Here is a 15,648-nt window from a genome sequence, read left to right on the forward strand (position 1 = left end):
GTAGAGTGTTTAACCAGACCAAGCACTTACAACCCCCCTCTTCAACATGAAATTTTAAATTTTGAAAAATGTGTCATCAATAAGGTTCGTAATGAATACAGGAAAGGAAGTAAAGTGAAATACAATTTAACTATGGCTAAGACAAATTTACTAAAATACTTGAGTAATAATGATAAGATACGTTTAATGAAACCCGATAAAGGGGGAGGGGTGGTTTTAATGGATAAATGGGATTATATCAAAAGGATGAAGGACATCTTGGATAACGAAGAACACTATGATTTGGTGACTAAAAATGAAATTAATATTTCATATAGAAAAATTGACTTGGTTTTAGAACATAACCTTCTAACAGGAATGACTGATATTGAACTTTATAATTTTTTAACAGTACCTAAACCTGTGATACCTGCAATTTTTGGTATACCCAAAATCCACAAGTCCTTGGAAAATCCCCCTTTGAGACCCATTGTGTCTTCTCAAGGATCAAAAATGCAAACTTTTGCTATTTATGTGGATTTTAAGGTTAAAAAATTTTATAACAAATATGATCATATTCTAATAGATTCTTGGGATTTTTTGCAGAAAATTGGGAAAAGTATTTATACTGATGAAATCATATTTATTACGATTGATGTGAAGGATTTGTTTGCTGTCATTCCCCAAGTTTTAGGCCTAGAGTGGTTAGAAAACATGTTACAGGAAATGAATTTTTTAACAGACATGGAGTTTAGAACAGTTTTAGAAAGCATGGAATTGGTTTTAAAATATAATTATATGTATTTTGAGGGTGATTTTTATCACCAAAAAGATGGGGTTGCTATGGGTTCTGCTTGTGCTCCAGCATTTGCCAATATAGTTATGTTATTTTGGGAAAAGAAGTACATTTTTAATTCTGAATACAGTCAATATATTGGTCAATATCTCCATTTTTTGGATGATATTTTTATGCTATGGACTGGACCCTACAACAAGGTAAAGGAATTTATTTATTATATTAATCATACAACTTCATTTTTACAATTTACTTATGAAACTGGAAGGAATGATGTTCACTACTTGGATATAAAATTAAGCAAAGACTATGACAATAAATGTTATAAGTCCAATATTTTTAGAATAGAACATTTTTCTAATGCATATTTGCAGTTTAGTAGTGACCACCCATATCAATTAAAAAAGAATATTGTTAAGGGGCAGATGATTAGGGTAGCCAGAATGATTTCGGACGATAGGGAATTTTTAGAAGAAATTAATAATATAGAAAATATGTTTTTAGATAGAGGCTACCCTATGGAATTTATGAATCCCATCAAGGAATATGTAGTGGTAGGAAGAGGTAGGAAATACACTCCACTATTGGTTAAAAAAGATACATGACCTCTTAAATACAGTGATGCAAATATTGCCTCCAATGATCAAAATCAAGTGAACAGTTTACATATTAATTCGAATATACAAGACCATGCTAGAGTAGGTGTTACAACATATTTGACTCTCACTTATTTTCAAGGTATAGGATAGTTGAAAAAAAGTATACATGACACATGGGAAATGTTTAAAAATATAGCTGATAAAACGGATGTTTTCCAAAATAATATAAAATATAGCTTTAGAAGGAACAGGAATATTAAGAATATTCTTGAGAAGGATAAAACAGCTTGTAATGGTAGTTCTAGAAAACGTGGGACTTTTGCATGTGGTAGATGTGCACAATGTTGTTATATTGCTGGGTTGAAGGAGGTTAGAATTGCCTACTTACAAATTACACTTAGAGCTAAGAAATATTATAGCTGCTACTCAAAAGGGGTGGTATATTTAGTATTCTGCAGAGCCTGCGGATGCTATTATATAGGAAAAACTGAACGCCACCTCAGATCTAGAATATACGAGCATATTGGGGACATTAATAAACGTAATGACAACAATGCACTATTCAGACATACTTTGACATGTAAACAGGCTGATTTTAAGTTTTGGATATTAGAAGAGATTGTATACCCAGAAAGAGGAGGAGATTGGGGGACACGTCTAGAGTATAGGGAAATGATATGGCAACTTAGGCTGGATGCATGTGGTAACAAGGGACTTAATGATCACACTTCTATTAGTCCCGCATTAAAATTGTTGGCAATGGACCCTAAGAGACACAAGTGATATTTAATTACAGAAGATAGTATATCAATTTTACATTATATTTTTTATGATCAATTTCTATACATATTATATATATCATATATCATTAAATATTTTATGCATTTATTGAAGTATATTATTTATACTATATTTATTTATTTAACATTATCTTAGTTAACCATTATGTATTTTCTGTAGAGAATAAAGTTTATTGATGGTATTTAGATATTAGAAATTTATATACAGAATTTTACATATATGATTTTTTATACATATGATTTTACATTTTATATATATATATATAGTATACAGGTTATTAGATATTTTTAATATTATACTGCTATTACTACATATTTAGATAATTCGAATTTTAAGACTGTTTATACATTCCATGCTGTACAGCTATTTAGTCAATTTTATGTATAGGACATTTTACGTATAGGACATTTTTACAGATATTGTATAGTTAATAAAGTTTGGAATATTCATTAGTTTATTTTTAGGTATAAGCATTTAGCTAGCCCCACCTTGAAATGTGAAGTATATGTAAAATAATTAAGGTAATAATTATATAATTTATGATGTCAATGATGGTAGACCAATGAACAAGGATTGCTTGTTATAAAAGAAATCAATCTAAATCAGCTTGGTTGGCTTGAACTACCCAGCCTAATCCAGTATAACCAACTGATTATGGCCTATAAAATCCTCTATAATCCGGACAATACTCCTGCACTTAAAAATATTATCACCCCCTATAACAATCCTAGACCACTTCGATTCTCCAACAAACTACTAATTCAGACTAGCAAAATTAATAACACAGCCGGTGATTCTCTCTTTGCAAACTCTGTAAGTAGATCCTGGAACTCTCTTCCAGCTGATATTACCTTACTTTCCACCTTAGGTCAATTTAAAACTAGACTCAAACAGCATTTGTCACTTAACTGGCTATGTCAATGTATCAAGCCTGGCTAACTCTCTCTAGAATGTGTAAAAATCTGTTAACCAGTTTACTGTGTAATTTAATTTAATCCTGACTTGTGCTCAGGATTAACTGTAACCTGTGGAACTTGTTTAACTTGCTTACTTATGTAATCTCTGTAAATAGTCTGTTTGTAATATGTAATGCTGGTATTATGTAATGCTGTATCTGCTTACCCTTGGAGCTTTTCTCCCCGGGCCTCCGCTGAAAATGGACATGCATCCAGTCGGACTATCCCGGTCAACAAATGTAAAATAAATAAATAAAATAAAATAAAAGAATGGTAATTTTAATGGTAACTGGATTCTGAAGAAGTCTCCGCATGGAGATGAAAGCGCTAAATCCGTTACCTCTTTTACAATGGTTGTCTATTTTGTCTATGAGTGAATAAACAGTAGTGTTTTATACATTTGGCGGTCATTTTTTGGAGCCATTAGATACTCGCTATTTTGGTAATTGGACAGCCTTTATTGTGTCGGAGCAGCGTTGAATTGATAACAATATATGTCCTTGCCTTTACTTCTGCAGTATTCGCTCCCTCCCTTCATCCCCCTAGTCTCTTGCCTTGCTGGATGTACAGATTACCTCTTAGGTTCCTTGGACTTGTATTTCTACTGGGGCAATCAGTTCTGTTTATAGTAGGTCTGAATGTCACCTTTATGCCCTATGCTATGCAAGGAGCATTTGGGGGATGTTTGGCGTACCTTTTAAATAAGCAACAAGTAGTCTTTGGTAGACTTGCCAGATGTTTGAGCTTCAATGGCAGGGAATCCATATGGTAAAGAATACTCCAGCAGTGAAGGCAAGAACATCTACCATTATGATAAGATTTTACACAGCTGTACTATAGCTATGTTTAACTATTAGAAAAGTTAAAAAGGCAGAAGTATCCTGATACAAACAAAGAACTGAAGACGATCTCCAACCTTGTATCTGCCTTACCTCATCCAAGAAGCTTTCTCACCCCAAATAATATAGCATTATGTGAATTACTTCTTACTTAATCCAGTTCCATTCTAAGGCAGCAGCAAACAACCAATATCACAACATGATTTTGCAAAAGAATTCCTGTACTTTCTATAGGACTTTGCCTCAGCCAGTATGACAAATGTGGGTCTCTAGTCCTGCACAGTTAATATTCCAAACACACACTAAGGGGTCCATATCAGGTAACTCCTGTATGCACTTACCCGTTTATCTCAGCAGATGTACAGTTAATATTGGATACCAGAAATTTTTGGAAGCTTCCTCTGGTTGGTCTAAGAAGTGTGAACTGACAGGCCTAAGTCATTGCACTGGGCTGCTATAGGAATGAAAGGCAACTTTAGACTTTAGCAAAAGACTATTGATGGCAAGGGAAAATAACTGGAACTAAAAACAGAAGATGTTACACAATCCTATAATACAGCTGCTTTGTAGGAAGAGGGCTGACTTGCACCAAAATGTTTTTAACTACTTAGACTCACCACAAATCAAATTGAGTAAAGGAACAAGAAAAACTGACCCTCTCTCCACAGACAGACAAAGAAGGCAATGATTCACAGAAATGTCACTGAACATGAATGCAAAAACAAAGCAGCTGAAATAATACAGTTCAGACCTTGTCATATTATAGGGAAGGAAGGGATATTCTTGCAAGAAGAAAGCTTGGATTAAAAACAAAATCCTAATGGTATGACAGTCCTAATGAGAATATTGTGCAGTTAGCAAACTATAAGAATAATACCAACAACTGTATGTATTGCAGAAGGGTTAGTGAAGCAGAAGGATCAAGATGAACTGAAAACATGCATTCCATTATATTACCTATGTGGAGCTGTCATTTCAGTATCTGCATATATATATGGATGCTAGAGCACAGAGCACCAAATAAGACTCATGTACTTCTCACTACCTCAGTTATATTAACCATTTAATACATAGAGAACTTTTGTATATAGAAGTGCAAACAACCAAATCATAAACAAAATGTGTATGTTTTCATGGAAATAATGTTGCATGGTTAACAAAAACTATGCGCTGACACAACAATTAAAGGTGTTAGTTGGGAGCAGAATAAGACACATTTATCAAGAAAGCAGCAGCATCTAGAAAAGGAATTAAGCATGCTATGAAACACAAAAAGGTAGTTCAATGTATCAGTCAGACTTCAAAGAACTAATATGTTGATTCAGAAAGTAAATAGTATTCTGCAGTAATACTGAAGATTGTATTCATTCAAAGAGCATGAGTAATTCTTGAGTAATTGACCAGTTAACTCCTACCACTTAAGTTCCAAGTCAGAGATCTAGGCATAATGCTATGTGTACTGATAAAAGTTTGGATATAATATCAAGCTGGTGCAATGTTCCAGAATTGTACTCAAGTCTTTACATTACATTTGTCAGGTTTTAGTTTTCAATTTACAGTTTAAAGGAATCTAACCTTATTTCTGAGATGTCAGCTTTTTCCAGGGCATCAAGTGCAGAAACAGCTTGTTGCAAGACTGGCATCACCGCATTTAATTCTTCAGATGCTTGCTGTAAAATATAAGGATAAACCATTTAAGGACATTACCAGCTTTTTTAAAGTTTTATTTCATTTAGTGAAAAAATTAAGAATCCCTGCCATGTTTAGGGGTATTTTATAACTTAAGTTACCTTATAGGTATTGAATCAGTTATTGACTTACCACAACTTGAGATGTTTTTCTTTCACAACTGAAAGGCATGTATACATGTCTGCTATTGTCTGTAATGTCCTACAGAATCACCTTAATGGTTACAAATGGCTACTAGCTACAACACCTGTTAAAGTGCATTTTCCTAGTAATTATTATGGGAAGATCTGCCATGTAAATTTGCTCTGTAGATAAAGATGATAAAAATTATAAAAATGATTGTTATTTTATCTAAGAAGTTGGAAGGCACAATGAAGATATCAAACAGCTGGAAGTTTCAAAGACTAACTATGTAAACAGAAACAAATAATACAATTTGTATGGCAAGACAGAGGAAAATTTGTCTGGGCAGATATAACAAATGTTAAAAAACTCAATCACTGTGAGAAAACGTCAGAAAAAAACAAAAATCTGAATATACAGACTTTGACTAGCAAACGATTAGGAAAATGTGTGAAGCAAGTTTCCTTTTAATTAAAGCAGGCATTAAATATTTGCTATTCCCATCCAAACCAAGGTACTCTACAATGTCTGCATCATACAGTTAACAAAGAAGCCCACATGTTTTTATCAGGTGAGTTATACCCCCAGTAAAATGGTGACATGGTAAGAATGAGCACAAATTATTGGTTAATGTGGTATTAAAAGAGAGTGGTATTCATAAATGACATACTTGGCACACCTCCTCACTGAATCATTTAATTACTTTCTGATGACACTCACATCCTTTAGGCATTAGTCATCTAGCACCTATTCTAACCCCTTCTTACATTATCAGTTCCAGTGTAAAATTTCCAGACAAATCAGAGTCACAACTGCATGTGTGTGCACTTGCTTAAGGGAAAGGCATAGTGGCCCCAGTGGTGACACAAGTCATAGGTCCTGTACCTGGTTAGGTAGGTCACTTCAAAAATGTCTTGACTGCTGGGATGATGATAACGATGGGCAAAAGCAGCCTTCAAGGCAATGTGAATGATAGCCCTCTGGATGTCTCCCACCTCCTTACTGTAGATGGTACATCCCTAATGCAGGGAAATGAAGAGGCTGAGTCTGACTGGGAGAGACTTGACAGTTAGCAGGCATGAGGACAAAAAGGGATACAAAAGCAAAAGTGCTGCCTGCAGTGGCAGAAGGCATTTTTCTTGTTTGAGATAAAATGCTAGTGCTACTTTAAGTTTTCTTACCTAGCTTCTGTATGGGGCTACCCTTTTACTTTTGCTCCCCAGCTCAATATTTTATTACCACACTATTTGCAGCCTTATATTCCTACTTCTGCACTCTGAAAGCCAGTTTTGCATTCATCATAGGGTTAGTTAGTTACTGATCAAACTCAGAGCTAAGTATTAAATATGTACTTTCATTTTCTAAATGTATGTTAAGAATAATGTTTATACCTCACTAGCTACATTTTTACTGCAGATATATTTAACAAGCTATTAATATTCTCCTAACTTTCTCATCTCTTACTTATAATACCATGCTATCAATTACACATATTAGCAAGACACTGAGAGTGGAATACATGGATTATGCACAGAAAATACATGGAAAATATCTCCAAATTAACTGATAACTGTGTAGAATAGCTGCTGAACTGATATCTTACTGCACACCAAGCAGACAGCTGGTGCAAATAAAACAAGCAGCATGGGTAACAGTACTGAAACAATTTGTAGACAACTATACTGTGCACCAATCTATTAAAACTGTGCAACATGGTAGTTCAGTGATTAACTCTCTGGCTCACATCTCCAGGGTTCATTTCTGTCATCTGGTCACTCTTTGAGTGAGATGTGCATGAGCTTCTCTCCATATCGGTGTGTGTTTTCTCCTGGTTCTCTGGCATCCCCCCAGAAAAATGCAGGTTGATTGTTGATTGATTACTTTACAGTGTTAATATATGCTGAATTAATCCTTTCCCTTGTGGTCTGGTATATGACCAAGAAGGGTATATGATGACTAGTTCTCTTAATAGATTAACAAATGAATAACTAATAAAATAAAGTGATTCACATCACAGTTACATAAATGAGCTAGAAGGGCAGAAGCTTCTGTATAATGAGCTAAGCTTACAGTTCTGGAGTTCTGTAAATGAACAACCTAATCAGAACAAGCAGACACTGCATGCAATATATAGTACAGCTCAGCAAGAATGCCTAGCATGGCAGGCATATGAACTTTTGTATAGTCAGTTACAGTGCAAAGCCAAAAGAAATACAAATGAGCACTAGTGTGCATGAAAGGAAAATGAGCACAACTCTGTACAGACGTCTATATTCACACAAATACAGTACAAAGAAGAAATATTAAAAGTAATGATCTACGTAGTAAAAGAAACGAAAATGCACTAAATATAACAAAAGCAAAATAGTCACTACTCCAAAAATGCAGATCATAGCAAGTAAGGGAATGGAACAAGATCACTACACCAATACTGGTTTTTATATACCCCCCCCCCACATGTCTATATTTGAAACCAAGAAATGGAAAGAGGAACTAAGAAGAACTGTTAAGTGCAAAGTCTATACATTGGGAGGAGATTTATATCTATCAAATATTAATTGGGCTTCCCCACTCCCACAGCATGTCTATATTTGTATCTACCAAATATCAATTGGGCTAATATACTGGGTATAAATAGTTTACAGAATATTGCATTATCAGAAATTTTTAGATGTTCGACTAACTTCCCCAGAAATTATAATATCTGATGTAGAGAATAAGGAACAATTACCAAACTCTAATCATATAATAGCTAAATGTAAGCCTGATGGCTTGGAAAATGTGACCCAACTGAAAAGCACATGGCAGTGCAGGATTACACTAGTAAGCAAAAATAAGGTCTGCACTGAAAAAGAAGTACACAGCAGCTCCCAGAAACAAAGGCATAGTCAATTGAACCACCACAGATAGGTTTTAATAAAAACCTGAGAATCATGTACAGAGAGACAATGAATTTCTGGATAACTCTGATACTGTGCCAGTGAATTCTGAGGAATCTGGTGTTTTTTTTTTCTTCTGGAAGCTTTGAAACACCCCCTCCCCCCTTTGCAGGCCAGAAAGACTAACAAACCACAACAGAGAAAAAAATTAAAAAATACACAGATTTACCTCTACCCTCTGAAAACACAACAAGAGAACATGATTGATTCTTAGAATGTTTGAGGGGTGAGGAAGGGACAAATGAAAGAATATATTTTTTAGGTTCAATTAATTAGGAAACAACTGAAAATTTATACTCATTGGAATCACATTCAAGAATTTAGTTAATTAACAATGGCTTTAACATCTTCAATTACAGCCATTTGGAAATAATCCCAGAGTTCTTTTCACTAATTAAAAAGGAATTTTCATTTGTACCCACTCATTCACTCAATATTAAAGATGCAATTTTAGAACTGAAATTATATACCAAGAAAATCAATTTAGCTTTATTTTGGAAAGAACATTGTGCTAACCATTCAAACAGAAGCATTATGATCAATAGGAAAAAAGTAATGTATCCCCTCTATGCAACTGGTTCTGCAAGCACTTGAAAGAGTATGTATCAACAATGTTTCCATTTTAAACATACAGAAAATAAAATGCAGGCAGAGCAATTTGAGTTCCAAAGCACTCAAATTATCAAATAACTTTAAAGGCAATAACAAATTTGGGATTATGAAATCTGTTAAGGGAGGAGTATAGTAATATTTGACCATACTGACTACTCTAGTGCTAGTGTTTAACATCCTGTGTAACTCAGACACTTACTAGGAGATATCAAGAAATGAAATAAGCATTAGCTTTAAAAAGGTGGATCGTTAATGAAATTACTGGTTCACTCAAGGTTTGATTGATAAAGGGACCCATCACTTCCTTTTGAACCAGAATCCAAGCATCCCAAAAATATTCAGTATTCCCAAGGTACATAAAAACTTGGAGAAGTCACAATTTAGGGCGACTGTAGTGGCCCAAGGTTCTAAAACCTACCCCTGTTCATATATGTAGATAGGCTACTTAAGACAGTATACAACTCAGTTCATAATTTGCTCGAGGATTCTTGGGATTTTCTTGGTCAAAGCACTTATGATCTAGGGCAGAAACTAAATAACCAAACGTGGTTTACCTATTTAGCTGTATCCCATTACAGGAAGGTATGGAACTGTTTCATGATGCCTTGTTGGCATTTTGATGGAAAGTGTTGAAACAATACTTTATAACAATTACATTTTCTTTGAGGGGGAAATATTCCAGCAAGTTAAGGGAATTAGCATGGGGTCACAGTGCATTCTGTTATACTCAAATTTGGTTATGTATTCATATGAGAAAATACACATACTACATTCTAAGTGGGGAAATAATTGGTCTTTACGGTTTATATACCTCGATGAGATCTTTATTTTATGGACAGGGCTGGTACAGGAAGCAGATTCATTTGTTACATTTATGCATGGAACCACTAAGTTCCTGAAATTCACTCATAGGTTTGACAAAAACATAAATGACTATTTGGACACAAAGATTTGTTAGTCTGGTGAAAAGTTTTCATCCACTATATATATAAAACCCTCCTTCAGTAACGGTTATTTGCATTTTGATAGTTGCCATCCCTTCAACCTCAAGAAAGGACTGGTTAAACAGCAACTCATTCAACTGTTTTAAATGATTTCAGAGGATAATAATTTCATTACCGAGTGTAAGTAATTGGTTGACATGCTTCTGGATAGAAATTATCCTAAACAATTGTTAGACATGACAAAAGAGATTACAAAAAGAAGAATTTAAGATTTTCCCCCAATTCTGGGAGTGGGTTTAAAAAGAGATGCCTGGAAAAGTGGTGGTGCATTAGAGGTTAGTGATGGACAAAATTCATTTGAGTGAGACTTAGTAGTGGAATATAACTCTGAGAGTGGGAAATTTAAGGACATAATAAAAAGGGACTGGAACATTTTAAGGCAAATGACTCACTCAATGACACAGTGGGAGCAGATCTGTGCTTTTTATTTAAGACGGAGAAGAATATAAAAACATGTTAGAATTTACAGACAAGGATGAAAATGGCAAGAGAAAAGTGGGGAGGGAATGAAAAAATGTGGATTTTGTAAACAATACCTTTGATTTTATCAGGTAACATATGGTGCTTGGGAAATGTGGAAGGGATGGTCATCAAGCCCAAATAAGGAAACTGTCAGAGTAAAGGTCTATGTAGTCTGTTTAGCTTTCTGAACCACTTGTCCCAGTTATTGTATAAGGAAAAAATGGAAATAACTTTTTGTAAGAGAATCTACTAGTATAGTTATGATATTCTCAATAATAATGAGAATAATACCTATTAAAACATTCAAGAACCCGTCAACTTTTCAAAAGGTTCTCATTTTTTATTCTTGAGAATGTAGGGGTATTTGAATGAGGTGGGGCTTGGGAGAACAAGTTAGAATACAGAGTGCTGATATTGTAGATCAGACTGAATGCTTTCAGCCCACTAGGATTAAATGAAGACTTTTCCATCTCCCCAGTTTTAAAGATGAGAGCAGCAAAATTGTAATTTTTATGTCTTTTATTGTATTATATATACTTATCAAAAGGTAGTTTGTTCAATGGCTTTTTTACATCCTGCAGACATAGACAGCCACAAAACTGCACTCATTTCTAGATGAGTTTTTAAGGCAATTATACTCCAAACAGTCATTTTTATATGTTGGATATTTACCTTTGGATGGGTTTTAATTCTCTATGTACTTTGAAATATCTTACAGTTTTAATTGCTTTTGGTGTGGGCTCCTTTAAAGGTTCAATTGGGATTGTAACATGTGGTTATATAAACTGTGAACCAGTTTTTTACTCCGATACTCCGGTTCTGATGAAGTCCATGGAACACCAGGATGAAAGCATTTAACATTACTGAACCTTTGGCATACATTTTGCTGTATTTTTGTCACAAGTTCATGTGATCTTTTTGGAATTTTATTAAAAAACATCTGTGGTGGTTCTATCAACTATACCTTTGTTTCCGGGAGTTGCTGTCGGATTCCTTTTTTGTGCAGACATTCCTTTTGGAAAATATGAGTTTCAAGTCAGAGGAAAAACTACAAGGCAGACTATAGTTCTATAATAAACAAAATAACTGGAATTGAACTGAATGGTTTAAGGGATTGAATGTACAGGAAATGTGGAACATATTTTATAGCAAAATGAACTAATAATCAATAAATTTGTTCCGGTTAACAAAACGTATAAAGGAATCAAGAAACTGTGGTCCCCTTGGATGACTACTAGACTAATATGGAATATAAAAGAGGCATAAAGATATTGGGAAAAAATGAGAAAGTTACCTACATAGAGAAATATGGAAAATTGCAAAGAATGTGTTACAAGGTTAGGTGATCTATTAGGAAAGCAAAAAGGGAGTACCACATTAATCTTAGCATTAGGAAAAGAGCTAATAATAAAGCCTTTCTGAGTATGTCTGGAGGAGTCATAAAGATCACTCTACTGGTGTTAAGATATGAATAGAAATTGATAGTATACTACATACAAAAGAGTTTGTAAGAAGGGGTGGGGAGTGTTTTTCAAAGATATCAGGTGATATATTTCATAGTATGAAGAGGAAAAAATAGTTGAAATATTTATTGAGTGCCCACAGATTACTGGGGAGTCAGGAAATCATGTAGGTTCATAAAAAGGATTCTGATACAGATAATTCTAATAAGATGAGTTTGTTTAGTATTTGGGAATGTTTCCTTGATTGTTTAGTATTTAGCTTTCAAAAATATTCACAATTTGAGGCAGTGCCATGACAATTGAAGATTGCTGATTTTATTCCTATCCATAAAGGATGAAGCTATACAGCAAATAATTATACAACCATCAGCCTTACAAGCTTGATTGTTAAATGCCTTGAGAGGATGCTAATGAATTTAATGACTAAGGATGAAAATATTTCCTATTATGGCTTACATTGGAATGTATTTAAAATGGTAGGGCCACTGTAACAAATCTGATATGTTTTATTCAGTTGTGAGTCAAGCTTTAGATAGCAATATTTCAGATGATGTGATATATTTGGATCTAGTTAAAGGATATGATGCATTGCTACATGTGTCTTTTATTAAAACAGTGATATATTTGGACCTAGTTAAAGGATATGATGCATTGCAATGTGTCTTTTATAAAAACAATCAAACATTGTGGCTTTGGACAATGTTCAACTTGGTAGATCAAGAACTGGCTGATTTATAGGATGGCTAAATATGTCTACAGGGAGTGTGCTCTCAAGAATATTATATAAACAGAGGGTGTCCCAAGGTACTCTATTTAGACTGCTCCTTTTTTAAATATTTATGTCTTCATTTCCAACTGGTTGCTGGCTTAGAAAATTTGCTGCTGGTGTAAAAATACCAGGTTAAGTTTCATCAGTAAAGGGTCAGAAAGTTCTTCAAAATTATTTTGATAATCTATTTGGATGGGTGCAGTTAAATAATGCATAATTCAATAATCCCAAATATAATGTTATGCACACCTGTAAATCGAATCCTGTTACCCATATTCATTGGATTCTGTTTCTTTGATTTCGTAGTAAGGTTGGAAGGTAAATTAAGTTTCTTGGGGCTTGTTAGTATTATCTTGAAATTTTATTTGACCTTAAGTACCAAGAGATTTCAGAATTTTAGGATGAATTTCCAAATCAACAATAAGACCAATAATGGAAAATAGCAAAGGCTTTTGTTTATAATCAAGAAGGAATATTATTAATCTAGAAAAAGTACAATAATTATTTACAAGAAAGGACTGAAGAAATTACATTTATGTTCTGAATTGTGTAGAATTTTTAGGAGACCTTTAATTTGGATTTGCAAATGTATGGAGAGTGAATCCTTGAGAGGCCTTTGAATATATTCATTTTGAAGCATATTAGGAAAACAGGAAATAATCAGTTGCTACTGGATTTGAAGATTATGAATTCCAAATAGGTTGTGTTTTTTTTTACTTTAGAGCAACAGAAGGCAGAATCTGTTCTCTACTGATGTTAAGAATGGCAGTAAACCTAGATTCCTTTAAAATAAGGTTAGATCAGTGCTTTGGACCATTATAGCTCTAAGCTGATAGCACTGTTGTTTGTAAAAATAGTGTACAGCAATTCTCACTATTTTTATTTCCTCATAGGCCAACATTTCAAATCCAAATAGCAGAAGGCTACCTAGCCATAGAAAATCTTTTGTTTGTTTATTTATTTATTTATTTATTTATTTATTTACTTTTAACTATTTGTTAAACTGGTGGTTCAGCTAGCCACAAGGCCTCTTTTCTGCTACAAACCAGGCTTTCTCAGGAGCAGTTGAAATAAATACATATAGAACAGTACATAAATAATACATGAATATAGAATACAATAACAACATTTAATATAATAGCAACAAGAAGACAAAAACATAACCTCATCAGCGGACAATGCATTAAATGTAACAATATAGAAGAATGCATATGAAATCATTACACACTAAGGTTACTAACATCCTTATTTATATATAAAGAATTAGTTTGTTATTGTTCCACATTTGTGAGATACAGCAGATAGCACTGTACAGTAAATATCCATCATTTTTAAAGCAGTTGAATCATATTTGATATCACAATAGTTGAATTTATTTTGAAAGGATGCGATGGTCTGTCACTACCCAACTTCTGTAGGAAAACTATCCCAGCAAGTTGGACCTAATTTAAAGAAAGCTTTTTCAGCAGCACTTTAGCTGAAATTGGGCCTTCTAAGGGTTAATTATGTTCTCCTTGATAATCCTAAGATCATATAAAGTGGTTCTTGTGGAAAGCTTTGAAGGTAAAGTAGAACATATATGGTGATTAATTAAGCTGAATAGAAAAGTAGTAAGAAGTTGTAATGCCTACCCTGTAATGGGTAGCCAAGTTATATTCTGTAAAAGTAGAAATGAAGGGTTCTGAGTTCAGCTAAACATAAAATGGCATATTTTGTTTATAGTGATTTGGAGTTTAGTGGTGTTTACAGAGCAATTTGTATAAATAGTAGGCCAGATTTTCTAATTTTTGTAGCAATATGATAGTGCCATTTGTGCTTTATGACAGAGCAATGTGGAAATTCTGTAGTAAGGTTTACCTGATGAAGTATCTTATTTACAATTTTGTCAGTGTATGTTTTGACTAACAGGGGTTTCTTGCATAACAATGCCTTAATATACATTCCCAAGAGGGTCAGTGTATTGAGAACTGAATTAATTAATTTTGTGGTGTTGCAAAGAGCACAACTAAATTTTCATAGAGTTGATTGTAAGTTTATTTTGTGTGATCCACTTCCATAAAGTGTTAAATCTGCCTGCAGCTTAATTTGTAAATGGGTGAAATGTTTTTTCATAACTGAGGAGAAGTGCATCATCAGCATATGTGATCACATCTAGTTTTATTTTTTTATTTTTATTTTACATTTGTTGACCGGGCTGGTCCAACTGGATTCATGTCCATTTTCAGCAGAGGCCCAGGGAGAAAAGTTCCAAGTGAGGTACAATAAACATTGAGCATTATTCATTAAAAGCATTTAACAGTAAAAAAAGTTACACATATAGTTCAGAGAAGAAAAAAATGTTTTTTTGCAGTGTCTGCAATAAGCAAAATAAGAATATCAAAGGGAAAAAAGCAAATTTGAATTTAGTAGTAAGTTTTTGATAAGATTAGAAGCAAGATAAGTGAGAGTTCTAGGAGCAGAATGGTATCTAGTCAGGGTTAGAGCAGGAGCAGAGCCAGTGAGTTAGGAGGTGAGTTTTGAGTTGGGATTTGAAGCTGGGAAGAGTGGAGATAGCAGTGAGGTTGGAAGGAAGGGAGTTCCAGGCTTTTCCAATTGTGTTGGAGAACAAGGACTCGCC

The 15,648-nt window shown here is 33.9% G+C and overlaps 1 protein-coding gene across 1 annotated transcript in view; it reads right to left on the reverse strand.

The window, feature by feature from the left end:
• DNAH14 (dynein axonemal heavy chain 14) overlaps nucleotides 1-15,648 on the reverse strand; it is a 2,550,346-nt gene that overhangs the window by 1,974,742 nt on the left and 559,956 nt on the right. The window contains 1 exon segment of the mRNA XM_044060213.1: nucleotides 5,546-5,640. Within this exon segment, the coding sequence (XP_043916148.1) occupies nucleotides 5,546-5,640 (95 nt within the window).

The sequence above is a fragment of the Protopterus annectens genome, chromosome 1.part2 (genome assembly GCF_019279795.1).
Source record: "Protopterus annectens isolate FY-2018-M chromosome 1.part2, PAN1.0, whole genome shotgun sequence".
Classification (NCBI taxonomy): Eukaryota; Metazoa; Chordata; order Ceratodontiformes; family Protopteridae; genus Protopterus; species Protopterus annectens.